This window comes from Betta splendens, chromosome 14, assembly GCF_900634795.4.
Source record: "Betta splendens chromosome 14, fBetSpl5.4, whole genome shotgun sequence".
NCBI lineage: Eukaryota > Metazoa > Chordata > Actinopteri > Anabantiformes > Osphronemidae > Betta > Betta splendens.
In genome coordinates, this window is record NC_040894.2 from 15,176,024 (window position 1) to 15,200,858 (window position 24,835).

Sequence of the window (24,835 nt, forward strand, 5' to 3'; positions counted from 1 at the left end):
CCCCTCGTCAGCCAACTAAACTTCTCCACCTCAAGCCTATATTAAGATTGGAAATGACTAGTTCAATTTAGTTTTACTGAGTAGCACTCATCTGTTTTTATTTACCAAACTTTTTGAAAGGACGGCAAACATTGGCATCTGCTTGATTTAACATGAACTGGATCACATTCTTTTAGGATAAGTGCGCCAGCACTGCCCAAACCCCTCAATGGCTTTTCTGTCTGGTGGGAGCTGAGTGGGGCGGCGACGGTATCTGTTTCACAGACAGAGGGTGAGATGACTGAGGATGTGAACGGTGAGCTAGAAATGATGCTTGACTGCACCTCAATGTGGGATCTACCAGCGAGGAGCACGGCCCGGCTTCACAAACCAAGCACCGAGCTCGCTGCTCGCACCTCTTTGCCCTGCATTGCTCTCTTTTTTCCCTCTCTCACTCTCTCGCCCGCCCTCATTTCTTTATATGTCCAGCTGGCTGTGCCACAAAGGCTCCTGGCTCCCGGTTCTAAATGATCCTCAAACCCCCACATGCTTTGTTCTGCTCATTTTCCCACTCCCCAGAGACAGAGTTTAGCTGCAAAAATAAAAACGTGAGGACGGACGAAGGGAGGGCGAGCGAAAGATCACAAAGGTGAGAAAGTGTGAGATCCTGTGAGACAGACAGAGCAAGCCGAGGATGCAGCTAGTCAGCGGCTGCAAAGGAACTGATGTAAACACTTTATTTTGCATTGTATCCCTGAAATACAAAATGCCACATTAATGCACATTAAGGCAATTTTCCTGATGACTGGATGTAAAACAAACAAAAGGTTCCGTTAGTGTTAAAGTTCTGTTCCTCCGGGACTTCGATCGTGTTTTGCTGCAATCATGTGGTCAATTACAGGCAGCAAGTCCCTCCAGGTTGAAAGGTTTGATGTCCCACACCCCACCCTGTTGAAATCCCCCAGTTCCCCAGCTTGTGTGAAATCATGCAGTGGATTGTTGTACAGAAAAGGGACCACAGTTTGGAGATGTGGGCTGGAACTAATAGGATTGGTTTTGATTCATTAGATTCTCTTTCATCGCCCTGGTTGGAATTCCACTCCACGTCTCCTCGGGCTTTTCACTTTTAAAATGGAGGTGGGAGGGAGGCGAGTGTTTATAATTGGGCCTCTAGACTGCGAAAGCTCATTACTCTCTATGGAATCATCTGCTTATTTATATCCCATGGAATCTGCATCAGAGCCGAGTGAATGCTGCTTGTGTTTGTCAAATTGATGACAACACGGGGCTCGATATGAGTCGTGGCTTGGCAAAATGTGGAGCCACAATTTATCATTGCAATGTACAATTGAAAAACAGATTGCAGCTTCTAAGCACCTTTTCATGGAATGCCGGATTATTGGTGACGTGTAGGACCTGCTGTATGAAATATTACCACATTTAGGATTTAAGTACTTGAGTTTGAGTGGTTTTCAGCTAATGAAACAGATTTTCACAAGCAGTTTTCGGGTAAAACAAGTCTGTCTCTGTGTGAAGTTACCGACTCCTAACATAATATAGATGGTTTTACTAGTCGTTTTGTTGACTAGCTATATGTAAACTTGTCATTAATGTGAGCTAAAACAAAGTTTGTTAATAACATATGTAATGAGCAAAATATTCTGTAACAGAAAATGTGGGATTTCATTAAAAAGTTTGATAAATGTCTGACAACTGGATGATGTATTGATTTTTTTTCGGTGACAAGCTAACTCCAAGGCAGTTGTCTGGGTCACCTCGCGTTAAAGTACTACAACTCACACTTTTGGATACAGGTCTGTATTTATTTTTATGTAGTGTTTGATGTAATAATACATTCAAAAGTATCGTCACTTCTGGATATTTCCTTTGTGTTGGTGCATGAACAGACCAAACTATCAATAGTCTTCCTCTTGGTTTTCACAGGAAGTAGGACAAGCCTTGTGCTTGTCCTAAGTTGTGTACATCCGCGACGCGGTCCCAGTTCCCACTCTGACCCTGGCAGCGCTAGTGTGTCCTTAAAGCCTTGGCATAGACGGGTTCCAAGAAGTGTAAGGGGAGCAGCATGAAGAACGCCACCAGAAAGACGGCACTCACCACCGCCAGCAGCACATACCGGCCGATGAACAAAGTGTCCACTATCTGTGGAGTAGGAGAAAGGGAAACGTTTCAGTATGTGTGACCATACACGGGCGTTCCTAAAATCAGCCTTACTGCCACGAGCCACTAGATGTCAGGAGAGAGCTTCCAGAGAGCTTCTCCGCGTGGCGGCGCTTCTCCAGTAGTTGGGGTACCTTTATATTTGCTGTCTGATATTAAAAGATTGTTGAACCACTATATGTTTTAATATGCAATATAATCATGTCTATATGTTAAAAATGGTTTTCTTTCTCATTATATAGAGAATAGTATTGTTAAAGGGAACAAAGATTTGAATTTAGTTTTGCTTGTTTACTAGAGTTTGTTCATTTTTATTAAGTTAATTTATGGGAATTTATATAAATTTAACTCAACTGAAAGAGCAGAAAATCCACTGTGTAGTCTTTGTGTATGTATGACAGTGACTTGTCGATATGACTCATTCAAGGACATACAGATTGGTTTGGAAAATGGGTGGACTGTGAAGATCTTTAATCTTCATCTTTCCTGTGCCAAAGTAAGTTTTCTGAATTCAATTAAATGCTTATAAAAATTATAAAACGATGTTTCACAAGTCTGTTGTTGAATTAGGTGTGGTCTGAGTTTAAATGGCCTGGCCTCTGGGATGGGAGGGGATGATGTATAGCGGTTCTGATGGATGCATTTAACACTTCTCTCTTTTTAATTTACCAATTACGCAGCAAGAAGGAAGGCAAAGTGTGGGCCATGTTTTATTAATGTGCCACTGAGCGCACAGGTGGGAGCAGGCAGGCATGGTATTCCACTTCTGTTTAACAGCAAGAGGTTGAACATTTACACACACACACACACACACACACACACACACACACACACACACACACACACACACACACACACACACACACACACACACACACACACACACACACACACACACACACACACACACACAGAATATGAATACATTAAGTATTCAGCTGCTATGTAAAGCATGTATTTGTACTCGTGCACCGACATCACTTCACCTCAGTTTAAATCTCAGACACACTGTAAGTCACAGAGGACCTTAATCCTGTTTTCCTATAAACCGCAGGGTGGTTTTACCTAATTACCAGTACAAGTGAAGAAAAAGTGCAAGTGTGCGGCTACCTAAGTAAGCTAAGTATCACTTTAAATGACTTTTTCAAGTGGAGGTATTAAATACTTAGTACTCTCCAGAAAGGCAACTCCTTCACAACTAACACTGTATTAGGAACACTCTTGAAATTAATGCAGTTCATAATGTTTTGTGCATACGGAGTGTAGGTGTCTAGTCTAGCATTGTGGTTTGAGTAAAATACAGCAAAGTCAAATGTACAACAATTAAATTAAAGAGTTACGTTACCAAGCAACTTAACATGGAAAAAGAACAGCAGCAGATAAAAATAAAAGGTAATTAAACTGTAGGTTCATAATATGATTTATTAGTTGATAGTGTTGTATTATGTGATAATCTACACCTGCACATAACTAAAGCTGTCAGATGAAGAGTAAAAAGCACCGTTTAGTACATGTGGTACATTTGTTTCGTACTGATTGTACATTTACTTACTTACTTCATTTACATGCACTACATGCAATCACTTGCACTTTTCTGTACAAGTTGTTCTGTACTGCATTTTTTGATGCAATCAGAGCCTTCTGTAACTAAATAAAGGCTGCACACTCTAATACAGAATAGACCAATGGGTGATCATCCGTGATGTGTCATCACTGTATGCTGCATCTGATTATTGTTTGTATTGTTTCTACTACAGAAATGAGGAAGTCACATTATGCATTCTGTTGCTGATACGGCATCTGCTATAACACAGAAGTTAAAAAAGCACTAGATTGTCATGATCCCTGCCCCTGGTTCTGTTTCCCTACTGTCACTGTATTTATTGCCGTCACTCGCTCTCATGTGGCCACTCTGTTTTCTCCTCTGCCCTCTGTCCAGCTGCATCTCGTCTCTCCAGCTGATTACCTCTGCATTTAAACCCAGCCACAAATTGCCAGATTGTGTGCTGTTATAACGGAGACGTTGCGCCATCTTTCATGCCATGTCTGTTCACCGTGCCACTTTTGCTGTTCCTAGCTACAGAATCATGCACCATCTTGTCAGTTGCTTCCATGCCAAGTGTCCATAGTATTAGTGTTATATCTAGATGACAGGTTTTGCACAAGGGGGAGAATGTTTTCACGCCATGTATTAAACAATGTTCCCGCATTCATGGCGAGTCTGTTGTTTTAGTAGATCTTAGCCACGACATAGGCTTAATGTTTTGTCACTTAGATTCCAGTCTTTACTGACCTGCTAATCTTGTGTATTATTTTTAGTATTTCTGTCGCTTAGTATCCTTGAGTTCTTGGCAGCTATGGGGCTGTCCTAAAAACACACAGTGTGCCATTTCAACACACCTAACAGAGTTGGCCAGGCTGGGGCTCTGCTCTGCTATTTCTATGGAGTGGCAGCTTGCTTGGCAGATCTGGCCAGCTTATTGGAGGCAACATGGAGGGGGGTGTTTGTTCTGTGTTGCTGTTGGACTAAGATAAAGCAGAGCAGGCGTTTTACAACACGCATGTACACTGAAGCATAGCGCTATCTACTACAATACTGCAAATCCTGTGATCACATGACTGACGGTTCACATGGACTGTACTACATATTTGTATGCTGTGCATAAGGAGAATTCTTACACATGACCAAATGCAAAATCTCATTATTGGGCGTTGTGTGGTAGAAACCCCCACAATACCTTATCGCCCTGCTCTCTTTCAGTTTTAGTTGCTATAATCAAAGTGGTTGTGCTTGCGCTTGAGCCATTGTGCCGATTCATTCAGTTGTCATATCAATGTGCAATATCTCTTATTTTACATTGTGTGTAACTGAAGACGTGCATATCTCATCAACCGTCCATCAACCGTGCTGTAAATATGCATAATATGTTACCTACATAAAGTTTTACTTGTTATTTTAAAGTTTTAGCTGTTTATTTTTTTCTATTGTCCTTGCTGCTGAAAACAAAAGGATTTCCCCATCATCACTATTAATAAAGTCTTAATAAAATCAATATTTAAAAAAAATCTTATGCTGTGGGTTTGCTGAAGTTGGAAAAACTCAAAGAGGTTCGGACAGTAAAATAGCATGGAATCCTCATGGAAGAATCTCCATTAATCTCTATTAACTTTGTAGTGACACGTCAAGTCATTATGTTAATACCTGTCAAGAGGGCAAAGTTGGTCTATAAGTAAAAATATTTCTTAGTACAACATACTCAGTGATGCTCTGCACAGGACAACAGAATTTAAGAGTATTGTGCTGAGAATTGGACCCATTCAGTATAGATGTTCGTAGCAGCCATTTACCCTAGGACATTAACCAAGGTTACTGCGCAGACAATTTAACTCCATACCTCAAAGATGCCATTAGGCAGACATACTAATAGTTTGTGTTTTTGGAGTGTGAAATAAGTGAAAAAAACCTCACCTCTATTTGTTTGAAAGGAGGAACGGTCTCTTGGCTGCGTGGAAAAAACACTAGTACCAGAGTGATTGTGAGAGCCACGAGGAAAATGGGGATCACTCCTAACCTGACGAGCAACACAGAGATCAGTTAGAACAACAGAAGTTAACACATGGCTGTCTGACATATGGTTGTCTCTATGAATAAAACAGCGTATTAATCAAGTAAATACCACCCTGTGTCGCCCCATTAAAGAGTGGAAATCTGCAACCAGCACAAGTGCAGTGTTTATTGTTCATGCATCTTTAGTAGCATGTCGGGTGTTCCTGCAACATGCACGGCACCAGCAATTAAGTAGATTGTATTAAAATCAAACAGATACACAATATTACATTTCGTACAGTCGTGCATGTTGCAGTTATTGATTTAAACTCGCAAGTGGGTCGAGCTGTTGAGTCTGTTCTCACTTACTTTGCTGATCCAGACGCTTTGACCAGCATCGAGCCAAAGACAATCGCCACGATCCAAACGACAGCAATAACGAAAACACCCGTGCCGACCTCCAACACAGTACTGGCCATATTTGCAGAGTAAGTCAGCTAAACTAAGTTGTAAAGCAGGTTTCTTGTCGGTTGAGGGCGGTAATTTTTTAAGAAGCACTACGGGGAAACAAGTAGGATCACATATTGCTAACGTTTTAGCTTAAGGGTTAGCTTAACACTCCTACCGACTGGTGTTTGCTTAATGAAAATATATATATATATATACATACAGAGACGACACATAACGCTAGATCTGTTTCTTTACTAAATAACTCGTCGTTACGTTTAACAAAGCAATGAGTCTCATGGGCTAACTGCGATCGCGTCTCCTGCTTCCTGGTAACAGAAAACTATAATGTAATTGGATGTATAATTTGAAGGCTAGCCAATCACATGCGTCCTTACTCAAAAGTGCACGGATACGGTTTGCTGCACATTAGGGCGCGTGGATTATATACATCTATATGGTAAATGTCTTAGTGTTGTTGCTTCTTAGTTAGAAATTACAGTGTACTCACGGAATATAATGCAAACCTAATAACAGATTCACTGGAAGAGTTTCTCTGCACAACGAATACTTATTTTAAAGTAGTAGGTGCATTGCTTTTGAAGCCTTTTCTCCTTAAGTTACGTCAGTGGTTCCTACAAGTCAAGTCAAGCAGGCTTCTATTGTTATTTCAACTATATACTGTTCAGTTTATAATGAAAACAAATAACGTTCCTCCAGGACAAGAAAATCAAACGTAAAAAAGAGCCAACAAGAGATAACGATAACAAAGTTCCCGTGCACGTGTGCAGACAGGATCTACAGAATGATGACACTCAACATGACACGTACACTATAATGATAGAAAATAGACACTTACTGTACTGTACATTAACCAAAGCGACATTTTGGGCGTTGAACACACGCACGTGGAGACCTCCGATGTCAGAAGAGAAGCGATCTGGCGTCCGCACAGTAAATCCGTTCTTGTGTACGTCAATCAGGTGGTGGTGATAGATGGCAGGAAGCGTTGTTCCGCCCTCACTGCGTTGCTGCTCCATCGGCCGATGTCAGTATACAAAGTATTTAAAGCACCCATAGTAGTAACGTCCTTAGCGTCACATTGTATGGCTGTGAGTTTGCTTTGCTTGATTTGTTAGTTTAACTGCACGGAGGCAGGCTGTCAAATCGATGTTTGCTCACTGACCTACTGTCAACGTAGTCACATCTTTGTGTTTACATGAGTATCGTAAAGACAAACATTTGGCTCTCACGCGCAGTACTGATTCTACTGACGACATCGCCTCACGCTTGGTTTGTAAAGGATGCAGTTGGACATGCGGACCGACAGGGGGCTAAACTGAGCCGAAATTCAAATGCGAGTGCCTCACGGTGCCTCTGTGTGCTCACCGGAAGTAGACATGTTGCCTTTACGTTGCCCTCGTAAGATTCAAGCTCTCGTACGATCCATGGAGTTTGCGCATGTGCATGTGTGCGCGCGCACGCGTAATATAACTCAATCTGATTTAAGTCCCCCCAATAGATCCCTGATTGTTTTACTGAAATGCATTTGGGCAAAGCTACATAATATTGGCTAACTACTGCAAGTTAATGGTCAACTTGAGATCACGCTGATATAAGTAACTGTTGCTCTGGTTACTTCTACTACTACTTCTGATTTACCATCAGTAAGTGATAGTGATACACGTTTACCTGTCAGTTTTTATCACCCATTGGAGATGCCACAAAAATGTGACACTTCATGTTGGGTTAAACAATTGTCTATCCATTTTCAAGGCAACATCTATCATGTTGTTGAGATGTGCTGATGATTCAGATTTTTTAAATAGTCTTTAGATTTACTGTTATAAAGACTGAAAGGGAACAGACAGTCTCATTTAAGTGCTGGCAAACTGAAAGTGCACAGCTTTTTTAATACATTTGTACGGGTTGTCTTTTTCACTTGTAATTGTCGTATTTCCCACGGACACTGGAAGGCATCAACAGAACGGTGTGGAAAACGGGGAGCAGAGATGGAGATGGAGGTGGGTGGGGCTTGGCATGGCTGACGTCACCGGCTGTGTGGAGGAGTATAGGCTGTGCTGTCAGCCCAGTGTCAGTCTGATGAAGATTGGCATGCAGGTAAGCTGTCATTCATTTTCAATGTCAGTGCATGAGAGCAGGGCTTCACCACTTCAGCGTCCCTTTTTCCCCTTTCCCCCCCTTCATTTCAAAAGGCAGGACATTATTCATACAAGCAGCCAGCCAGGCCAGAGTGAGGGAGAGAGAAAGAGAGAGAGAGAGGGAGAGCGAGGCAGAGATAGGGAGGGGGAGAGGGAAAGCCAGAGAGAGAGGAAAGTGAGGGAGGGGTGAAGAGGAGGGGGAGAGAAAAGAGCGAGGGAACGGAGAAGAGCTGCATTTTTGTGCCGGACTCAAAGACTGGTGGATTTTTTCTCTTTGTTTATGTTGCTTGATGCAGCGTTTGGATTCAAAAAAATGTGTCGGTAACGTCTGTGATGCGGTTATTTGGGATGTGTTGTTGTACACGGACAAATATTTGGTTTGAATAAAGGTTGTAACGTAGAAAACAGTCCCACTTAGGCGAGCGAGTCGGGCAGAATAAGCGCATAGCTGCGGGAGGCTGCTGTGTTGTTTGCGCACCTTCGCTGATTAGCGCCGGGACGCACATGTACAATCAGATTATTTGTAAAAAAAACAAAAAAAAAAAAAAACAACAGTGATTCTTCTAGTCGTGCAAGTCTGATGCGAGTAGTTTTCTCTTCGCCGCTACTGCAATGTTTATGTTGAAGTGATAAGATGAGCTCCATTTGAATTGTAATAATTAAAAACGGCACGGATGTCAATTACAAGAGCTTTTTAGTGTAAAAGTCTCGATCAAAGTTATTTCATTTTTTTTTCTATTGTACGTGCGTGTGCTGTGATTGTATGTAGTTTTTGTTGCAGAATACACACAGTCAATTTATTCTATCGCACTGAAACAAATCATGCCCTGTATGCTAGTACCAATGTAGTAATGTACTTTTAATAATTGGATGTTAATTAAATAGCTTTAGTTTCTGTTTGAACTTCACAAAGAGTTTTTTTTAATTTTATTTCTACACCTTAATTAATTTATTCCAAACAATTTACATCCGTTGTGTTTTAAAACATCAAAGGAGGAGTTTAATTTAACCTTTCTGTCTTCATTAGATTTTCTCCCACTAAAAGTACCTTCATGTCACTGAGGTATAAATGTTTACTCTCAGCCCACGCTGCCGGTAAAAACTTTGTAGAGCAAACACTGGCCTTCTTTGTGTGTCACCCGCCACTCTGTGTCAAATGACCGCTTTATTCCACAATTTCTCCGATGCTTTTGCCGCTCACAGGAAACGTTTGACTGGCACTGGAACGTTAGTGTAATTTTACATTGCTCCGTATATATGTGTCAGAGCGCTGAATTACCCTGAAACCTGCACATATTTGCAGATTGTGTTGTTTGAGCAGTTGTATGAGTCAAACCGAGTCATGTTGTTGTTAAGTCACTGTGAATCTAATGTATGATGTAATTTATTTCACATATTCACAAATTTGGACCTAAAAAGAAGAAGGCTTAATCTGAAGTTCATGGAAAATTGAGTGGACACTTCTGTGTGAAAGTTTCTTTGTGGTTTTGCGAAGTTCAGCCCCCACCCTCCTCACAGCAATGGGAACATTAGCTTCATTAAATATGCCAGAAGCATTTGTTTACTAATTATCTGCTTGCCTGAGAAATCACAGTGGCGATTTAGACCACTTTAGCTCCCTTCGTCAAACACATTGGGCAGGTGCAGAGTGCTGAGCATCAAATCCCACAAGGAGCCCTAACACGCGGCCCCCCGTGAAAGTAAATGCTTTGAAAGACACTCTTGTTGTTGTTGCTGTGAATCACTGCTGAAGCCCCCAAAAAAGTCTGCTACTTTCACACTATTCAAATGATTGTGTACCTTTGTGACTTTGTCAAAGTGAATAGTTGAGCTGGGAATAAACTGCACTCGCAATCACATCAGCAGCCGTCACCCTCAGTGATGTTTGTTCTTTGTTGTCATGTACCCCACACAGCTTTACATATTGTCAGAACGGGATAATGCCAATTTAGTTTATCTCCAAAAACCCCGCTGAGATCTTAATTGATGATTTGTGTCATTGGACAAGCAGCCGTGGGGCATATTCGCTGCTGCGAAGTACTCTGACACTATTTGCATATTCCCTGTTCCTAATATATGGGTAAATGACATCACGAGGTGCGATGCTGTGCATTCCAGCAGCTTTTGGGGTGATAATCACAAATAAAGTGATTCAGTCACACTAAATGAAGGAAGTAAACAGAGCGAGGAGAGCATATGTTACCAACCAATTTAAGCATTTATGTATGGCCATAAAGCAATTGAGGAAATTAAACCACAAGCAAATGTCTTGTCATTTTCCTTTGCCCATAATTCCACCCTGCATGGTGCCGCAGAGAGCACTACATCACATTTGGTTCAGGGGAGCTTATGTTTTAGGGTCTTGTACGACTACTAGTTTCTTAGCATCAAAATTTGGGGTGGCTAATTGTTTCTGAGATCCTAACTTTCTCAGATCAGGCTATGAAAGAAACAAGAGAGGATGTTTAGAATTATTCATAAGGCTTTAGTCTGCTGGCAATCCTCAGCGGAGTGCATCTGGGTTCTGTTCCGGGGCCGTGAGCAATCTGATGTAGGCTTCTTTTCTCATGTTTTGTTGCACAGCCGTTCTTATGATAGAATGTTGTGATGCATGTTTTGCCCCCTTCACCCCCCAGCTGGCCTCTCACAGGTCATGCCTACTAAGCCTGCTTGATCCCTATTGCTCTCAAGAGGAGGCACAGGCCTTTTTATACCGTCAGACGGCAGCTTAAGGACAGTCCTTGCATGCTTACTCCTGCTCATTCCACAGCCAGTGCTGCGTTGGCATGGCTCTAAGTATGCCACCAGGGAGCGGGGGGGAGGGTGGGGCGGGGGGCGCTGGGTCGGAGAGAGATGGATTGGCTTGATTTATGCTCCAAGAGGAGCAGCAGGCAAATTTAATGATCCTCCATACTATCAACATCACAGAGCTTTGTTTCTGGAAGGACATAGAGACATAGAGATTAGAAATGCTCGCTGTATCTGGCTACAGTGTGGTTGGGAAGTATGGAAGCTGCTGGCACACAGTAATGTCAATGGGTTACGGCTAAAACATCAGCAGAAGGCTTTGATGTAATTTAATTTAGTTTGAGATGGAACAAAAAGGGAAAAGAGATAATCTGTTCAGTTTAGCTTCTTCAGTTTGGACTATATCTCATCCAGCACATAGTTACTGTACATCAGCATGTTATTTCTATATCGCAGTGCAGATTTGTCATCAGAACATCCTCTGTTAAAAAAAGAGAAGAAAACCTGCAAAAATCCATATGGGCCTCCGTAATGTCATTGGGTGATTGATCAAGCCTGAGCCTGTTCCAATCAATGGGCCCTGCAGACGGAAAGTTTCCCACATGCTCCTCTTTGCACAATCATGAGATGTGTGCTCGAAGCAGTGAATGTCACAGCATGCGAGAAGTCACACAAAGACTTTAGTCATTAGGTAATGATTTTAGCATCAGTACTCTGATTGTGTTGTGTTTTTTTCTTCATACAGACAGAGGAAATAAAAAGCCAGCAGGGCCACATTCCATAAACTAAGCCCAAGTCACGGCATAGACCGGAGGAGTGTTCACCAGCAGGATGCACACACACATATTGTGTTTACTGTGGGTGAAATTTATTTCAAGGATGCATAAGAAGCAGGCTCCCCCTCTCCTGACTCTTTCCTATTCTTTCTAGTTTGTATATAGTGCTTTTGATTTTCTTATTTTTGCACAAAAAACAGTATTTTTAGACATCTGCGCTTATTAGTAAAAGATCAAGCACAAAATCAAATTAGCAGCGGCTTATTATATATTCTGAATCTAAATACACTTAACAAGACTCTAAAGCTCATTGTGCTGGTGGTTCTTATCTCTGGTGGAATGTAGATAATCCTAATAAATGAGTGGAGCTTCACACGGAGAAATATGAAGGCTGCCAGTAAATCCTAAATTTATTATATTCGAGAGTCCCCGTAACAGCTGAGCTGGGTGGGGTTCAAAATATTTGATTTGTATTCAACAGCGGATCATAGCGGAGAAAATCCCGGCAAGCGCTGCAACGGCTGCATATTTGTGCTTCCCTCAGAAAAATTAATAAAGCGCACAGGCCAAACGGGCGTCTCTGCTGTTGGACGTCTCCCACAGCTCCGAAACTTTGTCAGTGGAATGTCATCGGCGCTGTCTTTGTGTGCGTTTGCAGCTCCACACAACGTGTCTTGTGCCGATCTGCAGGTGCAGTTTAGCACCGGATGCGCTTTAGTGCATCAGCAGGCCGGGGTTCCTGTGAGCAGCGCCAGGCTTTAGCACAGAATCAGTATTAGACAGAGGAAGAGGACACAGGTGAGGTGCCCGAGCCATAACCTGTGCAAAGTGTGCAATAGACATGAAAAATTAGCCTATTTGCGACTGTGCTCGATGGCCTTCGGAAGTCGTCCCCCTCTGATTACTTGGCACCGGAGCTCATTGAAGCCGGCTGCTGCGCGTCCAGCAGAAATGCAAGCACAGTTAAGTTGTGACCTCCAAAGACTATTTACTGGAGCATGGTTCCATTTTTCACAATCCTCTCTAAGATATCGTTGGAGTGTGTTGCTCTTCCTGCCGCTCACATCTCAGTGAGTGCTTGGGCTTATTGCACTCCAGCACACCAGTGAAGTGAAGGACAGTGTAGCTGCTCCTTTATATTGACATTAGACTTTAACAAAGGCGCTTCTTTCCATCCATTTGTGCACCTCGCTCTTAATCTCCCAGCGATCTTTGCGGGCGCCTGATGGAACACTTGTTAGTGCGTAAGCTCTGAGGTAAAACAGTAGATTATCAGCGGACTCTGGGAGAAGCATTACGCAGTGGCAAGGACACAATAATTTGCCCTAATGCGTTTTAGTGATTGCTCTTATTAGCTGCAAATGACTTCCTTTATGCAGTCCTGTCCCCCTGCCATAAAAGTGCCAGGATTTTATGACAGCACAGGCTTCAGTCAAAGTGCGCTTCATTTTCCGGGAGACGACTACGACTTGTACGGGTTTCAAGACTTGTCTCCCTGAAAATATTAAAGGACGACAACGCCATATTATTCCTGTATTGTGTTTTCAGGTCTTTGTCTCAGTGATTCTGAATTAATATCACTTAGATTGGTTTTAAATCCTTTGATGAATGTACTTACCTTCACACTGTGATTTTAGTCATTAACCTTAAATTTATAATTTTGTAAAATAAATGTCAAAAATATGAGTAGTTTAATTAGACTGACCATAAAAATAATCAATATATCTTTAATTTATTGTTGTTTTGTTTTCATTACTCTATGCTGTGGATTTCTTACTTAAAGCTCTGTTAAAGGGCGAGAGAAAGAGTTTTACAAGAAAAGTTAATTAGCTCCAAGTGTTGTTCCTCTGTAGCGTGTGGGGGCAGCGGCTAATGTCCACATAAAAGGGTCTGGCAGAGGAAGGAGTCATTCTCAGACGCAGTACCTTGATTATTGGGAACAGCAGATGTCTGCGTGACGTGTGCAGCGCAGTGATCGCTGCCTCGGCCGTATTCTTTGTCCTTGATTTCTCGTCGCTTCACCCCATTACATTCAGAACATTATGACTTTGCTGAGAGTGTAAGGCAACTGGAGCACCAGTGACATTAACCTCCAGCTTGAATCCGTAGCGCACGTGAAGAGCAGACGGCTGCTTCAGTCTCTTTTCTTCCCTTCGCCTTCAGATTCGTATGTGTTTTGTTTCTGCCAGTGCATCGACACCCACGTTAAGACCTTTCTTTCGCCCCACTGCGCCGGTGTCTGGCGTGAATTAGAAAAGCTGGCTTTGCTTCTGAAAGTGATTTGTAAAGTTTTGTGTGTGGGGCTGCTCTTCTGGTCTCTGTTTGGCCTCAAGCTCTAGACCCTGGAAGTAATTGGTGACATGGGCTCCGGAGGTGTGTGATGGTGACGTGTGCACTGACTCACCTAAATGTGGTTTCAGTTAGAAGCCAGTGAGGCTAATGTCTGCTTTCACTCTACAAACTCAATATTGGTGCTTTTGTCTGTCATTGAACTGTGTTTCTCCTTTTTTGTGCGTTATTTGCTGTAATGACTTGATCATCAACCGGGAGCTGTGACACATTTCCCTCCTTTCTCTATGATCCAACCAATTAAAGCCAGTTAAACTCTGTTTCCAGGCTGTCACTTCCCATCAGATAAACATTAGATTTACAACAAAATTCAAGCCAAAGTAGTCACACACACACACACACACACACACACACACACACACACACACACACACGAAGGGAAAGAATCTGATTACTGTGGATTGTGTTTCCTGTGATTTGTAGTGGCAGGCGCATCATTTGTCAGAGAAAGCAGTGCTGTGTTAAGTATGTTTGCACAGTGGTGTGGTCCAACCGCACGGCAGCTCTGATTTTAGAAGTGCTAATATGTAATGACTCTGCAACGCGCCGCTCCTCTCCTTCTGCAGCATCCGCTTTCTGATTGGCTGCCGCTGACGGGCCCCGAGGCTCCCGGGCCACGTCGCCTTTCAAGTCCTAATGTAAACATGTCAGACGTGTGGAGTGTGTGAAGAGGCTCCGGCACAATTATCACAACTGACACATTGTTGCAAATGAACCTGCTCAGAAAATCAGTTTATTTCAGCAGCTGTTACCAAGTTTAGTACTGCTGTTGACTCACAATAAAAGCTTTGTATGCGTCTGTGTTGCTGCTAATGGAGAAAATTCTTTAGACATTATCACGGAGAGCAGACATGATTCCACATGTAACTGCAGCGCTGAGAGAGAAGCCGACCTCTTTTTTTGGAAGCGAGGCTTCTTTTCCACTACAAAGAATAATTACTTTTTCCAACTCTTGCTCCATAATTGGTTACTACTCTTTTATCTTATCTATGTGTGCATAATTATCACAGTCATCATATTAGATTATTTCATGCATAATAAATGAACTCAAACTGTGTGTGGGGGTAATTAGCATGTTAGAATATGTGGCACGATAAGAGGTTTGCTCCCTCATAGATGCTAAAGATATTCCTGAAAATTGAGAAATGTCGAAACAATAGGGGTTTTTGATATTAAGCCAATGTGTCATGATTTTATGAAATGTATTTGGATGTACTTTGTAATGCATTTGACTTATGATTCAGAGTAGATGCTGTCGTAGAGGACATGCAGGTATTAGTAGCAGATGTCTGCTGTGTAGATCATGTTCAGTTCAAAAACAGACGTAGCGTCGATACTCTGCTACTCCATTACAGGCACTAACGTTGCAACAACTCGAGCCCAGAGACGCTTCACGTGACTCGTATAAAATTCCAGATTGTTCAGGCCTCGTTTAGTTGAATTCATCAACATTCAATGAATTCCTTCTGCCCCTTTAACCGGTTGAAACCACTTTATCTAGTAATGCCTGTTTCATCTTCACAATGTTTTATTTTTATACAATTGTTGAGAAAGCAGCTAAAGCTGTCAAATGAAGGAGTGAATGTGACTAACTGCTGTACTATGTCTGTATTATGCTGTACAAACGTAATAAAACTTTCCACAGTACATGTACAGTATTAATAAGTGTACTTAATGTACTGTCTAGGTTTCCATATATTTCCCTATCTAAAATGTAAAAAAAAAATGAAAACAAAACTGAGATTGAGCCTATGAAGCGTCGGTGCGAGCAGAGCAGTCGAGAGGTGGCTGTTCACATGTATGAACTGGCAGCAGCAGCCAGTTTACCTCTGTAAATGTTGCTGCTCTGCGCTTTTCCCCGCTTGGAAGACGCTCAGTAGTTATTCACAGAGCGGAGCCAATCAGGACCAGGTCCAGTTGTGTAACTTTGCCTGGAGTTAAGTCTGAACTGCCCATAAAGACATGGGGAGATGAAAAAATGCAATACCTTCAAATTTTACAGCCTAATTAAGTTCTGATTTCCACAGATGTTCTGAGGAGTTCTGCGTTTAGGCTTTGAACAGGCTTTACACAATAAAAGCCTTTGTTTATAATAACAATTTGAACTAAAAATATCAGTGCAATCAAAAAATGATCAAAACCCCATTCAGGCACCTTCATGCGCTATGTTTTGCAGGTGAATGTGTGATAAAGGTTCTCTGAAGGTTTCTTGGGAAAGTTTCGAGTACTTTTAATTATGTCAGGAAAAAAAGGAGGGAGTAAAAAATGGCACCCACACACGTCTCCCACTTCATGCGTAACTTCATAAAGGTTCATCTCCTACGAGCGATGACTGCTCTGTGCTGAATGTGACTCTTAAACAGCTGCCGGCGCGGCGGTTAAACGGTGTCGGCTGCTCTGTGACGCGTTCAGGCTCCTCACCCGGCCGTGGGTCTCCCAGCGCTCCCGCGATGCTACGTGTCAGCGTGGAGGAAATCCAGTGGTGATTGTGTGCTTCCTTAAGAGAACAACAACAATATTAAGGTCCTAAAAGCAAAGAAAAACTACTTACTAACTTTTTGGAAATATTTGAGCTGGTATTTTTTTTTTACAGTTTGTAAATTCTTATGGTATTAAGGTGGCACGGGCATCTGAACTACAACTTACAGTAAACTTTGTTTGTATTTTACAACTGATCCTGATCATTTTCTTTTACTGTATGTAGGATTCAAAGTGGAGAGAGGCCAAACTTTTCCAGCTGCCCAGAAACCAGCTCTCATTAATTTGAAAACTGGGCAAACAATGTGAACACAGTCAGCACAACAGCAACCAACAGAATCTTTGAAAGGTTTAAAATAAGGATGAAGCAGCTGCACACAAAAACATATAGTATGAATGAAATGTGTTACCAATATATCCAAGTCAGATGTCTACTGACTCTGTACCAACATAACTACATTCATTCATTTTTAAGGATGCAGCTGAAATCAACCTTGCAAAAATGCTGCAGAGGAGGAAATGACATGGTGGGCAGGGGTCAGAGAGGGGCAAAGATTCCTTTGTGTGCATTATATGTATAGTGTTGGCACAAACTCTCAGTCCTTATGGAGTGAGCAAGTTAGTCTAAGCTGAGGTAGATGGGATTTTTCCAACTCGTGGTTGAATGCACTCACATTAGAAGGCGGGACGGATTAGACGGCCACCTGTCAATCAGTCATGCTGCTGTAAGTCAGCCAGGTGTCAAATGCCATAGTGAGGATGATGAGCGCTATTTACCCACACGACATTCAGCGTCTACGCCATTAAAAGGTTGGAAAGAGCAACATTACTGATTCAATCATGTTACAATGTGCAATAGTGCAGGCAATCAGGTGAAAAGATCCTACAATGAACATTCAGTCTGAATCTGAGATGCCCCCACACCAATGCCAGGCTGCTCCAGGCTGCAACATTAAAAGGTACTTGAGGCCCACTCTTTGGTTTGGCCTTGGACTCACTGTTTTCACTTTAGACAAGACATGACAAATGGCACTGTTTCCCAAAATCTGTTGGGCTCTTTGCACTGGGGAAAAGCTGTAAAGCAAACGTGCATGTTTACAGTGGATGGGAGTGTAAGAGGATTCCATGGGGAAAATGCGTTGCGCGTGAACCATCGTGCCGCTGTCACTCGGTATCAACCACCACAGACCTTTAATACATGGTTGTTTTGCATATTGTGTGTGCAGTGAGTTTTGTTTTTTTCCCCTCATAATTCACAATTAAGATGAGACCACTTTAAATTAAACTAGTAATGAAAATGAAGCACCTACTCTAAAACCTGCCTAAACCTAAACATCACATTTAAAAACCTAAGACATCATTTGTCGCTAGTAAAGGTACCTTTAAGACCTTGAACAAGTGGCACTGGTGAAGTCTTCTTACTGTAAGTAAGTAAGTGTGTGTTGTGGGGGTCACTGGGGTCAGCAGGTTGGGCAGTAGAGGTTATGGGTTCAGATCCCAGCTAGGCCAAACATTTGTTTGGAAGCTGCTGGTCACTTGGTGAAGCGGGTTGTCCACAAACTGCAGGGTCAGCGTTTGGATCCGCAGCTCCTCCAGGCCTCCCATCAAAGCGTCTTTGAACAAGACACTGAATCTCTGAGTAGCAGTGCAGCTGTTCTTTTCACCACAGGATCAATGGTGTTTAAAAGAAAAATAATAAAGAATCACCAGCAGAGTGAACAATGCAGGATGGAAAGAGCTGAGCTCATATTCCACAGCAGCGTTAGCTCCGTCAGCTGTCTGGAGAAGCTCACCTTGGTTTGATTTAAAACAGGCGGTTGCATTTTATCTGCTAAAACACCTTTTAGCATAGTTTTCCATTTATATTTTTTAAAAGTGGTTTCTAAATCTAGCCGTCAGACTTCCTGTCACTACACCCGTGTTCATAGGAGAAACTAATTGTACATACAGTTCACGTATCACAACATCCTGAAGGTCTGGTGTCCAGAACCATGGCAGCAGCTGCACAGCTGGTTCACTCCAAGAGAGGATTGTGTTTCTACACGGGGACATTCAATCTGCGTCTGCTAAAACAGACTCGCTGTGGTCTTCAAGGATTTCATTGTGAGAAGATGTAACTTCCAGCCTGTCTTTCTATTTCATTACGACCATTAGCTTCTTGCTGTGCTACACGGGAATGAATTGTAGCGGCTTCCTACAAAAAGGACCGTCTCCAATGACTTGCTGTATTAAGTCAAATTAAGATGTCCTGCAAATAGTCACACAGACAATTGAGGGAAGAATTATACATTGAAAGACGTAAGCATTATTTAAAACTAATAGCAGGTAACGGATGCCCTGGTTAAGAGGCTACTGTGTGTGTAACACAGGGCATTCTGTGAGGCAGGGTCTTAGCACTGTAGCAGCATCATACTGGTCACTGTTAATAGAAAGTGATGTTCTTAGTGCAATGCTTAAGAATAGTCTGCGTTTTCATTGCAGCTTTAAATGTCACTACGTTTAGAAAATAAATGATCTCCTGACCTAAAACCTTGCACCTTGTCTTGGGTGGCGTCAGACCCTGCACTGCGTTCACAAGCGACAGGATCCTGAACGGACCTAGTTCAGGGACAGAATCAAGTATATGAAAGAAATACTGTATGAAAAAGAAGGCAGTAAGCCTGAACTATAGAGTCATATAAATATACCAGAATGTCTAAAAAGTGGATTCAGCATAACAGGCGACCTTTAATGATGAGTAATCGTGGTTCTAGCCATCCAAAGCTTTTACATACCTTATTAAAGTGTTTTTCCAGGCGAGACGGGATTGGTCTGAATGGGTGGAACACCGCGTCCCTTCTCTGCTCCAGGCTGCCGATCTTCTTTTCTACTTCTATTCTGGGGCTAACCTCACTGACGCACTGCCTTCTACTGTATCTCAGAGGGACCACAGGGCGCTGTGATCAACAAGACAATCTACCTGTTGAGCGGGTTAAGATGGCTGCTCTGCTTACTGTCGCTAACAGGATGATGATGATGATGAGATGTTCTTACGCCTTTATTCTGTTTCTCTATCACTTGCCTTCATTTATTCCACTAAATATTTGTGTTTTCCTTCATTTAATGTCAGATTAATGAACTTCTGCCACTGTGGAGTGGAACCTCTTTCCTTTTCTCTGAAAGCCTAGAACCTGGACTAGAGGAAATTAGACTGGTCTCTTTTTGTTTGCTCAATCCATCCTGACTCATCACAGCCTGGGTATTTTTAGCGGTGGATTCGTGTCTTTCCCCCACTGCTCGCAAGGGGCTCTCTGCTTTCTGTAAGACACACAGGCAGAATCGATGAGGAATTTAAGGCCGAAGTCGATTCATGGACGCATTTGCGAAGCTGAGGAGCGGCAGCTGGACGGGTGTGTTTGGCCGTGTTTTGTCTGCACGGCTGCTTTTATCAGCTGCATGCTCATTAAAGGTTGAGCCTAAACCCACGAGGACGCCGCACCAGCTCCAGTTACTCCTGAGAGACTACCTGCCATTGTCACCCTGAGCTCCTTATAATTCCCTGGAATTAGCCTCATACGTTTGAAGTGGACTGACCTGCGAGCTGCAGGAACCTCTTCTTGTAGAAGCATCATACATACCTTTCCTTTTGCACTTCCTTTGCCATATTGTGCGATTCTGCACACAAAACCCCACCTGAGCTTCTATTGTTCTCTGTGTGGCAGCCTTGCATACAGCTGAGGCTGGTTCCTCACAGCCCTGTACAATAGTGTAAATGCCCCCTAGCGTCTGATTCGTCACTGTTAAGGTGACGGTATGACCTTATATCCTGTTTGTCGGAGGAACAGGAATCTTGTGATTGTTGAACATCCTGCAGGTCGTGGATCTGTGGCACACGCTGCTGCCGGGCATGGAGACTTATTTAGCTCTTATTGTGCTGCTGGGAAACAATCACACTCTGTGCTGAGTTAGTCTTCAATGCCAGGGAATGATTTAGAAGTGTGAGGTTGCTGGGTTTCTTGTCAGTGTGCGTGGGAGAGTCCTGCTAGTTTTGGGTGTACAAGCCACTCGCATTATCATGCAAAATTAATTTTTTTCCTGGATTTTTATGTCCTCCTGAATTTCAGTGCAGTAAAAAAACCTGCCTGGGTTTTATTGAAATCAAATTATGGCATAATGTCACTTTTGCTATTAGCACCCAGGGTCTGTGCATGCCAATTGATCCTGCTGTTGTCATAGCAACATGGGCCACCAAACCTCTGCGCAGCTGTTGTTGGAAGCCCTGTAACAGCTGGGGAGCTATAGAGCAGAGGCATTGTGGGAAAGGGCCTTTTGGTCCTACCGTAACACCTTGACCCCCAAACTCCTGCTAGCTTTGAGAATCTTAACGGCACCGACGCAGAGTTTTCTTGTCAATGTGCAGATATTCTGTAGGATCAGAGAGAAAGTTTGGGAAGGAAGCGGTAAATATTCATTCAGGCTCTGTGTTGGTTCTCCACAAACGCGAGCAGCGAAATCAAATAAGTCAAATGAGGCCAGATTCCCTCTGAGGGTTTGCCTGATGCATTGGAGCATATCCCATTATTGATATGAGCAAATGCTGTACACAGAGCAACAATTAAACAATAATTCGACAACTTGTCCAGGGAGTAGTACATCCAGAACGCCTTCCGCCATTTTAAAGCCAAAATGAAACTTAAGGGTGAGATCTCTTTGAAGATCTCTGTGAAAGCTGCACTTTGTAATAAAAAAATTACCACGTGTAAAAAATTACCGTATATTTTTCTTGATTAAACTAATATAATATTATATATACAATAATATTTTCCTGATTATTTTCAGTTGGAATGTAAGATGGGAAAAATTAGAAACACATTTATCTCAGTTTTACAATTTTATGTAGTTCATCCCCAAATCCAAATACAAGTCTGTAGTTTATTAAGACAAAAACTCACATACTGTAACATTAATCAGTTGGAGTAAAAGGTAGAGTAATCTCAGCCCCTGACTTCCACTGCCCATGTACCTGAGCACACATGCACGGCCTGCACTGAGAGTGATAGTGGGCAGTTTCAGGAATGCTAATGTTTCCTCTGTGGCTTTCACTGGGAACACGGTGATTAGACCTCCAGTCCCCTGGGTGGAGCCCCTCACTGCGCCGGCTCCCGCTCTGATTTACTTTGACGTCAACAGGAAGGTCAGCTGGGTCCCAGAGGGGTCATGGAGTGTGGTGTGTGTGTGCGTGTGTGTGTGTGTGTGTGTGTGTGTGTGTGTGTGTGTGCGTGTGTGTGTGCGTGCGTGTGTGTGTGTGCGTGTGTGTGTGTGCATGTGTGTGTGTGCATGTGTGTGTGTGCGCGTGTGTGTGTGTGTGTGTGTGTGCGTGTGTGTGTGTGCATGTGTGCGTGGGTGCGTGTGTGTGTGTGTGCGTGCATGTGTGTGTGTGTGCATGCGTGTGTGTGTGTGTGTGCACATGTGTGTGTGTGTGTGTTAGTGTGTGTATGCGTGCGTAGCGTGTGTGCGTGCATGTGTGTGTGTGTGCATGCGTGTGTGTGTGTGTGTGTGCACATGTGTGTGTGTGTGTGTTAGTGTGTGTATGCGTGCGTAGCGTGTGTGTGTGCATGCATGCATGCGTGTGTGTGTGTGCATGCGTGTGTGTGTGTGTGTGTGTGTGTGTGTGTGTGTGTGTGTGTGTGTGTGTGTGTGTGCGCGTGCGTGTGTGTGTGTGTGTGTGTGTGTGTGTGGCTGGCTCAGAGGTACTCGGTGGGACCCTACACGGGGCCAGAGGGACGACAGAGGGAATGGAGAAACGGCCGTGGAGCTTAGGGAGAGCTTCAGGAAGGATTACTGAGAGGCTAAAATGTTTTCTTTGTGGCTGAAAGAAACCTTAGAAATGCTCTGGCTTCAGACTCCCATGGTCTGAGGAGGATGTTTGGGATAGAAGCTCAAGCTTCATCCTCAGGAGTTCTCCGTTTTCTTAGCTGTCTGCTTTCCTTTGAAATAAACAGGCAAATTCATGTTCAAACGGTATGACGTGCAGTAGGTGTGATTGTGATGAGGAAGTGAATAGACAGAGTCCAAACGGAACGATGTGAACTGAAAAGAAACCAAAAAGTTTAACCATAAAACACCACAGCATGTTTCATAATGATTCCATTAGAACAATACTGTGACAACAAAAAGAGAAACTAAAGAAAAATGATAAAATATTAGCTAAATGTTTGTTGGCCCCTGGTAGAAGCTATGCACCTTCATCACCCCCCCACTCCCACACACACACACACACACACACACACACACACACACACACACACAGTAATCCCGCTGAGGCCTGCTTAAATACCCTCCCGTCAGAGAGCCTGTGCAGCAGCAGAGCTGGAGGTACAGATGACCCGCTGTGAGCCCCGACCCGCTACCTCTGTTCTGGGGAGGCTTTAAGCGAAAGATCAGGTGTCCAGGCCTGAATGCTTGATTGAACTTAAATCTTTTGCATGTGTGGGCATAACTCTCTCGCTGCATGTGGCTCACGGGCAGCCAGTCAATCGGCTGACTGTAATCACTCAAGAATTTAAGGCTCTCTGACCTCCTCCCCAACTGCCTGTAAACCTGCTTCAATTTCTTTATAATACAGTAGCAAACCCATAATCTAAAAAAGCACCGGCCGATATGCATTATGACTTAACCTTCAGAAGGTCATAATCGACTGAAGCCACATTAAAGCCTGCTTAGAATCCAACAGGGACCCTTTGTTCCACGTCATCGCCTCAGTTAGCAAAGCAAAAAGTCTTTATTTACAGTGTCTCAGGTCAGATTCAAGTTTGTAAGTACAGTAGCATTCTCTTCCATTGGCTGGAAATGGGAACACAGCTGAGCTGCAAGTATTTTGATAGGAAATGTACCTTCTCTCATGAAGAGTCATCCAACTGCGCCCCAACATAAAGTTAATGGCACTTAAATGAGTGTTTATTTCCACTATTAATAATTAATTAATTAATTAATTAATTAATAATAAACAACTTCTCATATTTTTTTACAGCCTTTTGAACTTTTTACCAACCTGTAGTACAGAAAGTAGTAACATATGATTATTTCTTTATTTCATCAGTGTTGTGATGTTACACTGTACACTAACTTTTTCACATTAGGCTCTATGTTTTCAGTTTTGGATACATAGAAATGCTTCTTAGTGCACACGTGCCTCTATTGACAACACATCCCATGAAAAGACCCTCTTTACACCGTTGTTTATGTGTCTAGAGCATGATGTGTCTTAGTCCTCTGCCTTAGAGCTCTATTGTTGTATTTTTAATAAAGACTTCTTTACCTTGAGCAAACGTTTAGTTTAGTTCCACATTCACATTATACTTTGCTGCTTTGCTGACATTGACTCAAATGGAATTTAATCTGCAGTTAAAACAAGCGCCCAGTAAATGCAACACATCTTTAGCTAAAAACAAAATGCTGAGTTTTAGTCTGTTTGTGTAGGTTACTTTTACCTGCTCCTGCATCCTTTTTCTTCACCTGGAATTGATGAGCACAGAGGAGCTCAGACAGTGCAGCACTGCTCCTCATACTGCGACACCGACCCTCCAGATGCTATCAGGGCACAGGAATTAGATCAGGTGCAAGTGATCGTATTTGTGCTTCAGAATGAAGAGGAAATGGAGTTATCCACCTCCTGTGGCATTTCATTCCTGCTCTTTTGCATGGCACCGTTTGTATGTCATTGTCAGTAATGATGGCTTGATTGAGCTGCATTACTAAAACACTGTTATCTCTTAATAGGCTTTGCATGAAGAGGTGGACGCCGGAGCAGACAACAACTACAAAAGCTGCTGTGTTGCTGTGGGCAAACTAACTGTAAGTTTTCACTCACCTTCCTATAACCTGTTATAACAAAGCTGAATTCATATGAGTCAAATGTTTGATGTCTTCTGTATTAACTGACGTTAAGTACAAGTGGAGCTAAGTACCAACACCAGTCTGTGTGTCAGCTGTAGACTGTCAGGTTCATTTTTAGGGTTCGATGTAAAGTATTGCAGAGTATGAACCAGAAATGAATTGCATGCGTTTTAATGATGTGGTTGGAGACATTTTGCTGGTTTCTCAGACTCCGAGATCAGTTGTTTAGATCATAGTAGTATGAGTGTGACCTATGCCCTATTGCTATCATCATAGATTATCATATCATAAATGAT

General features: G+C 42.7%; 2 protein-coding genes and 1 long non-coding RNA gene across 5 annotated transcripts in view; 1 reads left to right on the top strand and 2 right to left on the bottom strand.

Annotated features, from left to right (window-relative positions):
• Positions 1-1,781: 1,781 nt before the first annotated feature.
• On the bottom strand, positions 1,782-7,510 carry tmem218 (transmembrane protein 218). 2 transcript variants are annotated; one of them, XM_041073814.2, is made up of 3 exons: positions 7,016-7,510; positions 5,627-5,729; positions 1,782-2,139 (listed from the first exon to the last, which is right to left on the bottom strand). In XM_041073814.2, the coding sequence occupies exons 1-3, from the start codon at positions 7,189-7,191 to the stop codon at positions 2,005-2,007; spliced, it is 414 nt and encodes a 137-aa protein (XP_040929748.1). In that variant the 5' UTR covers positions 7,192-7,510; the 3' UTR covers positions 1,782-2,004. The 2 variants fall into 2 exon arrangements, with proteins under 2 accessions (XP_040929748.1, XP_029030099.1); XM_029174266.3 differs by lacking the exon at positions 7,016-7,510 and adding an exon at positions 6,074-6,963.
• A 615-nt stretch (positions 7,511-8,125) lies between these two features.
• The window catches only part of pknox2 (pbx/knotted 1 homeobox 2), a 68,951-nt gene continuing 52,241 nt past the window's right edge, over positions 8,126-24,835 (top strand). The window contains exons 1-2 of one of the 2 annotated variants that reach the window (XM_055514561.1): positions 8,126-8,272; positions 24,423-24,497. In XM_055514561.1, the coding sequence (XP_055370536.1) occupies positions 8,192-8,272; positions 24,423-24,497 (156 nt within the window). In that variant the 5' untranslated portion in view covers positions 8,126-8,191. The remainder of the gene's footprint in view (positions 8,273-24,422; positions 24,498-24,835) is intronic. The other variant, XM_029173086.3, reaches the window with a different exon arrangement.
• LOC121202722 (uncharacterized) lies at positions 16,402-20,393 on the bottom strand. The gene is made up of 3 exons (XR_005898567.2): positions 20,282-20,393; positions 19,439-19,961; positions 16,402-19,262 (listed from the first exon to the last, which is right to left on the bottom strand). It is a non-coding gene; the product is annotated as an uncharacterized LOC121202722 (long non-coding RNA).